General features: G+C 50.4%; 1 protein-coding gene across 1 annotated transcript; it reads left to right on the top strand.

Annotated features, from left to right (window-relative positions):
- The first annotated feature begins 3,594 nt into the window (after positions 1-3,594).
- LOC101759892 (transcription repressor OFP7-like) lies at positions 3,595-5,136 on the top strand. The gene has a single exon (XM_004987067.3). It carries the CDS (start codon positions 4,012-4,014, stop codon positions 4,912-4,914), a length of 903 nt encoding a protein of 300 aa, XP_004987124.1. The 5' UTR covers positions 3,595-4,011; the 3' UTR covers positions 4,915-5,136.
- Positions 5,137-9,587: the final 4,451 nt, after the last annotated feature.

The raw sequence follows: 9,587 nt of genomic DNA on the forward strand, positions 1-9,587 counted from the left end.
AATTAGCCGTTTCAGCTTTTCAGCCGGCTTATAAGTCCAGCCGAACAGGCTCTTGGTGTCCGTGACAAGGATGCTCATGTTCAACGGGATTTTTGGGCTCTTAGTATTATCCTCCGTACAATATAAGTGTACATGGTAACCATCGTGGCTTCATGTCATTCCATCTATGCAAATATGTTTACACTAATGAAAAGAAAATACCGCAGCGGGTCGCCCCCAGATGATGGAGGACAGTCGTGATATCACTACTGTTGTCAATTCCGCATCATTAGATGACAGCAAGGTTTCCCTCATATTTTGCTTCTATGGATTTTGCGATTATTTTGGTGGTTGGAAGGACTGTTACTGCTGCAAGGACATGAATCGATGAATCGAAAAGGAATTGTCATAGAACGATGGAAGAGTGCACAGCCAACTGTGTCACATGTAACCCTAAATGCCCGTCCCAATCAATGGTGAACCAGCCGCATCACAAATAACTTAACCCTAAATGCCCCGCTCTTTCTACCAGTCTGGTGTTCTCGTCGGTGGCAAAGAGCTGATTAGCGATAGAAAATAAAAATAAAATTGTGAAGTAAGGGTACCTCAGTTGGTAAGTTGGTAAGGTTTGTTACGGTGGAATCTGCCCCCCAAGTTCAAATTCTTGAGTCAGCACGGGTACCGTATTTTAATGGATTTATTCCATGTAAAATCAGCATGTACGCATTTCTAATTTTCTTTAAGCAATCTTTTTGTTTTTTTCCTTGGGAAACGAGCAATCTTTTGGTGGCCTCCCTTCTGGCCCAAAATTGATTCCTTTGTGGCCCAAAGTTTGATTCACGAATGGATGGATGACACAGCACTCTTCTTTTTGTTTCTTGGCCTAGTAGGCCTGGTGGGCTTCCTTTTTCTCTATTTGGGCCTAACGGCAAAACCCACCTGGCCCAAGCAGAGCAAGCCGATGTTCTACATGGGACTTTGAGAAGAATTGAGTTGACGCAAATACATCGCGACGTACGTCGAGAGATTCCCTCCCCCCCCCCCCCCCACCCCCACAACTGGCAGCCAGCAGCCCAGGATCGATACACCTTGATTGACACGACAGGTAATCTCGAAACTCCACCCAGCGCCCGGCACGGGCGAGCAGCGTAGAAATGCACGGTGGTTCTCCGGGTGCCGCAGCCCGGAATCTGGCTGGATTGACCCCAGCGTCCCCCGGCGCACGTACGATTACGTAGCGACCCACCCGATAAACCCGGAGACGAGACGCGCACGACAACCGGGTCGAAGGCTCTATCCACTTGGAGAACCGCGAGCGCGCGCTGGCACATTGACGTGGGCGCGCGCGCGACAAGTGAGCGCGGACAAGCAGCTCGCGACAGGTCGGGGGGATCCGGGGCCGGGCCGCGTCCGCGTGCACGTGTGCTGCCCCCAGTCTCCCTGCTCCGATGGAATGACTCGAATCCGTCGTCGCAGCCAGCCAGCCAGCCTGCGTGCGCACGGGCGCCGGCACTGTCGCTAGCTTTTCCGGGCGCCGGCCGGGGCAGGGGCCCAGCTGAGCCTGAGCGCCGGCCGGCCCATACCGCGCTGCGCCCGCGCCCGGCGGGTCACGAGCTCACGACTGTGAGGACCCCGTTTCCGCTGTCTCGTAAACCAGGGGCCACCGCGCGGGCACGGGTGGCATGGCGAAAGAGGCGATCGATGAGGTCTGGACGTCGTCGCGGTGTAATGTCGTGCACGGAAGGGAAGGGTCGCGGCGCAGGACGGACTGATCGTGCGTGCGTGGAGATGGCGATCCTACTTCCTAGCCCTCCCAGCTCTACTTGGATCCAGCGACCCTGGCGTTTTTTTAAACGTACGCGATGCGTTGCGTGTTGGTGATAACAAGTGACGGTGATCTGCTGGCCAGGGAGCAGGTCGGCATGCGTGCGGTTGGGAATTGTCGTGCGTTAACACTGCCAGTGTCGGAAAATCTGGTGATGCCGTTGACATGTTTTTTATTTGTTCAGAAAAAAGATTATTCGCCATGGACACCATTAGTTGGGGATGTTTGGATGCTAAACTTTAGCAGTGTCACATCGGATATTCGGATGCTAATTAGGAGGACTAAACATGAGCTAATTATAAAACTAATTGCAGAACCCTGTACTAATTCGCGAGATGAATCTATTAAGCCTAATTAATCTGTCATTAGCAAATGATTACTGTAGCACCACATTGTCAAATCATGGACTAATTAGACTTAATAGATTCATCTCGCGAATTAGACTCCATCTGTACAATTAATTTTATAATTAGACTATATTTAATACTCCTAATTAGTATCAAACATCCGATGTGATAGGTGCTAAACTTTAGTGGGGTTGCACCCCCTTAATTGTTCTGCGTGCGCTGAAAAAAGTAATCAGTAGATGGCCAAGTTCACCGGTAGTGCTCTTTCTCGTCGGAATTGAGACGTGCTGTCGAGGTACGCTTAGGTTTTGGCAGTTGCAATGAATTCAAACAAACTGTCGCGGCAGGGACCTTCGGAACTGGAAATGATTTACAATGTACTCGTACTGCTACGAGTAGTTCTCGACACGCGGAGGGAGTGATACGAACGCGCCGGATTCTGCACGAGGGCACATGCTGATATCACACCGTATGATGAAGAGGGTGGAGTGGAGGCAACAAATTCGGGCTAGTAAAATCCTAGATTCTTGCCAGATAGTACACCATTTCTACCGCTCACAACGGTACACCATTTGCCAGATAGTACGCACACCCTTTAAAAAGGAGGTTTGGGCTAGTTGGGCATGAGTAGCATGGCAGGCCGATCACAACGCTCCTGTCAGTCAGGCGGTACGTGACACCGTCGGAAGCAACCACAACAACACAAGTTGGATATTTCGTCCTACGCATTTTTGGCACAGGACCGCCACAGATTATAATTCACAGGTCACAGCAGGAACACATGGGTGCCCAAACACGAACAGTACCAGTATCGGCACGCCCAGGGCCCCAACCTTGGGTGTCGTCAACTATTCAACTAATCCGTCGACCATCGGAGAAGAAGCATCGAAAGATGGAAACATCAGCTTATGGGGTTCTCTGCGCCACCAGGACCATGGTAGCTGGATCGATGCAACTGTTTTTTTTTTTGAAAAGTAATGCAAGTATGCAACTCTTTTCTCGGTTACTATTTGTCCCATGGAAATGCTTCAACAGTGGAGAGTTTTGGGGCGGTCAGCTGGGCACGGCGTCTTCGACAGAGACACGTCACCTTGATGTAAAGGTCGTTTACATAAGCATTTATCTTACGTGGACAAAAGTTAATGAAGAGATAGAACACCCATAACAAGAATCTTGTTGAAGAGCTAAACTTTGACCTAAAAACAAGTAACACTGCTTATACATATGTGAGCAATAAGTTAAACTTTAAGATGGTCTACAGACTACAGCTACAGGTAACATGTATGGACCTAAACGGCAGGCCCCCTCCTCGAACCTAAACGGCAGCATCTGAGTTTCTATCGCCTGAGTAAGACGCAGCCAATTTCAGACACCTGAGATTTAGGACGCATGACGAACAAAATACCAGAGCATCGCTCGCTTATACGACAAAACCGTGTGTATTCACGCTGCTGTACTTATGCAGAGTTATAACAAACGAAGCCGTGCTGCTTGTGTACACGAGAGAAAACACCATGTGGCTCTGAATCACGTTCAGGCACTACAAACACACGGAAGATCCTTCTGCAGATTGCCCACAGGCCACAACACTCCAACCACCATTACAGTCGCTATCCCAGATCAGTTGTACACCACTACACCCCCAAGGCCCCAAAGCCAGCAGCCCAGCACCCAGCAGGCTGCAGGCCCTGCTGCCGGTTCCCCAGGCCGCCAACCCGACCCTCGTTTCCGCACACGCTTCCCATTATAAACCCGCCAACCCAACCCCCGCCTCATTTACGCCTCCGCATTGGCCATCGCCACCGGCTTCACCGAGCTTGTCGCGTCGTCTCTCGGCGTTGCTCCGCCTACGATCCGCGCATGGCCAAGCGCCTCTTCCACTCCTGCCGCTCGCCCTCCGCCGCCGCAGCAGTCACCCCGACGACCACCCTCCTTCGCGGCGAGCACCCACCCGTCGTCCCGTCCCCCGCGGGCGGGGCGTGCTGCCCGCGCCGCGCGCCTCGGCGGCGGCGGCCCCAGCCACCGGCATCCTGCGGCGCCGGGGGCTGCGCCGTGGACTGCGGCGCCGATGAACTCCCCCCGGCGCGTGGCACGCCCGCGTACCGGTGGCTGAAGAGTTCCCGGTGGCACGTCATCGAGGCCGCGAACGCGTACGCCTCCGACGGGGACGGCGACGACACGCCCCGCCTCAAGATCGACGCGCGGCGCCGGGTGCGGCACTCGCGCCGGCGGCGGCGCAGGGCGCTCCACCGGAGGGCGGCGGGACCCGCGAGCTGGTCGTCGGGCGACAGCGGGTGGTTCAGCAGCGACGACGGCGACGAGCCGTTCGGGACGGAGTCGTCGTCGGCGCTGCCGGTGGCGTCGACCACGACGACCGAGTCCTCGTCGACGGGCGCGAGCGGGAACAGCGCCGGCGCCGGCGCCGCGAGGCGGCAGGAGGAGGAGGAGGAGGAGGCGGCCGCGGTGGCCGGGGGCTTCGCGGTTGTGAAGCGCTCCGACGACCCGCGCGGCGACTTCCGGCGGTCCATGGCGGAGATGGTCGTCGGGCGCGGCATCTACGACGCCGACGGCCTGGAGCGCTTGCTTCGGTGCTTCCTGGCGCTCAACGACCGGCGCCACCGCCGGGACATCGTGGCGGCGTTCGGCGACGTCTGGGAGGCCGTCTTCTCCAACCCGCCGCCCTCCCACTCCCACGCCGCCGCTGCCGCGGCCTCCCACGCTTCAAGCTGCAAGGCCGCCGCAGCCGCCGTGCCTCATCCCTAGACCAACGTGCTTATGACACACGTACTAGGATTTATCAAGTGAAGCAACAATGTAGAAAATGCGATTAATATGTATATGTAGTCGTCTGTAAATTACCTTTTCTTGTTCGGGTTCACGGCTCCGGCTGCTTTCGCCCTCCTGCATGCTAGATTGCTAGCTCCCCTCTTTTCAGCTACGGAAATTGGCGTCACGACTCGGATGCCTGATCTTGATGTGATGTGACCTGGAGTGAGTGTATGGCACTATTTCTCGATCCCAATCCCCTCTGCGCTTTCTCCTTTATGTTTAAGGCCATGTTTAGTTTCCCCCAAAATCCCAAATTTGACACTATGCAAAAAGAAGATTCCCCATCACATCAAACTTGCGATACATGCATGGAGTACTAAATGTAGATAAAATCAAAAACTAATTGCACAGTTTTGTTGTACTTTGCGAGACGAATCTTTTGAGCCTAATTAGTCAATGTTTGGACAATAATTCACAAATACAAACGAAATGCTACAGTTGCGCATTTATGGCAAACTTCCAACTTTGGCACTCCCAAATTGGGAACTAAACAAGGCTTGTAGAGTAGGACGTGAACTGCCGGACGAACTGCTCCTACAGACTTGTTCACTGAGGCCGTGTTTAGTTGGGGAATTTGGGAGGTGCCAAATTACTGTTACAGCACTGTAGCACACTGTAGCGTTTCGTTTGTATTTGTGAATTATTGTCCAAATATTGACTAATTAGGCTCAAAAGATTCGTCTCGCAAAGTACAACAAAACTGTGCAATTAGTTTTTAATTTCATCTACATTTAGTACTCCATGCATGTACCGCAAGTTTGATGTGATGGGGAATCTTCTTTTTGCATAGTGTCAAAGTTGGGAGTTGGGAGTAACTAAACATGGCCTGAATTTTATCTTCCTACAGCTTTCGTCTCGCATTGGCATCGCCTGCCATTTCGTGCAGGCCGATCAGATCATCAGAACGCCGGAGAAGAAGAAGGCAATTGAATTCCTTGTCGGTTTATCCGGTAGGCTCTGCTACTATTTTCTTCCAAGTTCCATCACCGCAGGCAGCCATGGCTCGTGCGACCGGACATGGATGTGACGCGCACTCGCACTAGCTTCCATCTGGTGCTCGGCTGCTCCTGCTCGCAGTCGGCTGGAATAAACAATGAATTCAGACAAAAAAGTTAAGATAATCTGTCGCTTAAGTGATTTGCTAACTCATGTGTTTTTGCCGCCATTTTAATTTAGTTTCTTCTGAGGAACGCCATTTTATCGCTTAATCGTTCTGAAGAAATGGAGAAACCACTTCACGTCTGGGCATCATTCGCTTTCAGGAAAAGGCTGCCCAGAAAGAAAGAAGGAAAACAGTTGACGTGATATGATTTGATGCGACATACATTTACTGATAGACTAGTACGTACTCCGGCCTCCCAAATGAAATTGGATTTTTGAGGGATCTCAAAGCGTCTTTATTCACGCCCGCCTTGACCTAGAGGAGCTTGGATTGGATTCTCTTCTCGCCCTTGCACAGCTTTTTAGCAGGTTTCTTCAGTTCCTTTCACCGGCTAGAAAGAGAGACACGCCATGGATCTTGCTAGAGGCACTAGTAGGCAGTAGTGCAGCACACAACTCTTTGATCTGCGGAGTCTCTTGTTTCGTACTGCAGTCTCCGTTGCTCTGCGCCAGCCAGCTTGGTGATGGTGAAGTGAAGAAGTACTAGCTAGCATGGTGAGTTTGAAATCTTAAGCTCCTTTTTTTTTCTAAAAAGAAGGAGAAGGAAGTTTGCTGTACACTGTACTGAATCAGGGCTACGGGTTGGGCATTTAGTCTGTCCTCGCCGGAAACATACGTACCTTGTGACATTACTGCATGACGATCACCTGTAAATGAACGACTGGAATGCTTCGAAACGGCCACATGTTTGTGGTTCGAATTCGAATTTTATTCTGTTGGCAGTTGACTTTTGTTCCACGCTAAATGCTTGCACCTTTTTTTAGAAAGGGGCACACAAGAGGATTGCTCCGTGCTCTGTCCCTCTGAATAAATTCTGCATGGTCCTGTATGCTCAATTCATTTGATCCGCATACTGTTCTAGTACTTGACGCGTGTTCTGATCTTTGATCCGTATCGGTAGATGACTAAAGATATCAGGATGTTTCCTCGCAAAATTTTATTACTAGAGAGTAGAGACAGTGCTAGCCTCTGTCTTCGTATGTTTACATTCTGAAAATGATACTCTTTATGAAACATAATCTTGCCAAACGCAGGACGAATGACAGCTGACTGAATCACTGAAATGCTACTACTACTGCTAATGCCTAATTATCAAATCAGACATCTTTATCGCTTTGTAAGTACAGTGGTACACTGGCGTTCCCGACGCGGTTCCAGTTGTCCGGCGGGAGCGGCAGCCGGCAGACGGGAGCCGCCGGCCCGCCTTTACGTTCAGACGTGCTGATTGCTCAACTCGTTCTAAAGATGTTGGCAAAAGCTGGGGGCTGTAGCCACGCATGAGGGTCCCAAGCCACGCGGCGGATTAGACCGCATGGTGGTCGCTAGTCGCTAGGGCCGTGGAGGCTTCCATAATTAGTGATAAGCCTTGTAGAAAGCCTTTGACGATGCGAGTGTCTCCCCTGATTTTGAGGGACTCGTTCAGGACGAGGCGGCAGCATCATGGTGCAGCAGCTCGCCTCCGAAGTAGAGAATCATGGTTCATGGATGGGGACGCAGCATGAAGGCCAGCGCCTTGCTGAGTGAAGAAGATTATGCTAAAACTGGCAAAAAGTGTTGGAACTACAGCTTGTAATCCATTTCTCTGCGAATTTATGCGCAGGCTGATCTGACACCAATGGAAGGGAGACGTAATAAAGTGTAGTTCAACTGAAAAGGAAGAATTCACCCAGAATGCTCAATAAACCCTCAACCACATGAATACGATGCTGGACATGGTAGATTAAAATGATCGGTACGATTTTATCAGGATGCATGAAAAAAACGAAGCGTCAGAATCTCAATTGTTATATCCACGATAATTCAACAACAATCTAGTAACGCGCGGCCCAACAGTGGCCCTTTGCCAAGCCCTCGTATGCTTAGTCCAACAGTGGCCCAGTCCAGCCCAGGAGGCTCTCCAGCTTTCAACTCTAGACGACGAGATCCGCCGTCGGCCAGAACTGGGCGGCGCGAAGCGGCTGAAGAAGGGCGTGGCGGAGGCACCCATACCAGGCGGAGCGGACTAGCCGTGAGCGTGTCGGAATCACAGCGTTCCTCTCTCTGGAACTTCCGTTGACACCGTCGGCTTCGAGCAGAGTGAGTCCTGCTTCCTTGCCCGTTCCCTTCCGTGTCACAGATTCTCCCATGGGCGCTTTTGTGTTGAAATGTACGCCTCCATGTTTGTCTAATAGGAGCAGAAGAGCTGTGGGGGTAACAATTGGTTAATTGGATGTGTCTTCTTTGGTTTCTTGTGTCGATTTTTCAGATTGGAGAGGATCCTGTCTGTTAGTGTTAATTTCAGGAATCGGCCAAATGTTATCCTTGAAGGTTCGCTTGTTTTGTGACATGTGAGTTCTCTGTTGGTCCTTGGGATTGTAGGCATAGCAACTGGCTAAATTTTGCGATACAAAATTTTAGTTACGAGGTGCTAGTCTTTCTCTACTGCAAACGCAAAACCTGCTTCAATTCAGAAGTTACTTATCATCGTGATGCTCCTTTTGAAAGGTATTTCTTTGATCGTCCTTGGTAAGGCATCATTTACATTTGCTTTGCTGCAAGCTCAATATACGATGCTCCCTTTTGAAGGGTATATGTAGCCACCCCTGTGTTGTTAGGGTGATACATGATTCTGACTTCTCACTTCATCTTTTTCATTATTGTCGTCATTATTGACTAAGATTGCGCAATAGAAATTTCAATTGCATTCCACAACGCACTCAATATTGTTGAAAGCTGTCTTAAGAATGTTTGTTTCGTCAATTACGCATCATCGGTACCATGGCCCCCAGAACTTAAATCTTCCTTCCACCCCCACCCCACCACCCCAGGCTAACAATACTAGATGCAAAACTTAGCTGCTAGTGGAATCTGTTTTGAGGACTTCGGATTACCATTATTTTAATGTTTTTCAATCTTGTTTGAGAGAAAATGTTATGCAATCTTGTTCAAGAAAAAATGTTATGTATCATTAGATTGACCATGGCATGCAATTTTTATAAGGTCCATTCAGCAGGGCATCCGGTTTGTATGGTGTCATCATTCAGTAATTGTGTGGTTGATTTATATTACCATCATACCATGGCACCACTCTTTTCATGAAGTTGGGATGTTAATATTTGCCGCTGTTGCTTGATGCAGTACCGAACAGTTTCTACTCTGAGATGGCGGGATTCAGAAGCCTTTCACCCAAGACCAGGAAGCTGGTGGTGGCTGGGGGACTGTCGGCTTTCGTCCTTGGGGTCTACTACTACACCATGAGAGCGGTGGGAGGAACAGACGAGCTGCAGGTTGCCATTGACAAGTTTGAGGAGTTGAAGAAGAAGGATGCATGGAACTCCTCCAACGGAGGATCCTAGAAACATGCTTTATTTTAGCATCCTCCCTTTGCCCACGAGATCTGGAATTAACACAGTTGTATGGGATTTGCTTTGTTGATCGAGTTAACATATATCAGCTCTTTGATCCCT

The sequence above is a fragment of the Setaria italica genome, chromosome IX (genome assembly GCF_000263155.2).
Source record: "Setaria italica strain Yugu1 chromosome IX, Setaria_italica_v2.0, whole genome shotgun sequence".
NCBI classification, from domain to species: domain Eukaryota; kingdom Viridiplantae; phylum Streptophyta; class Magnoliopsida; order Poales; family Poaceae; genus Setaria; species Setaria italica.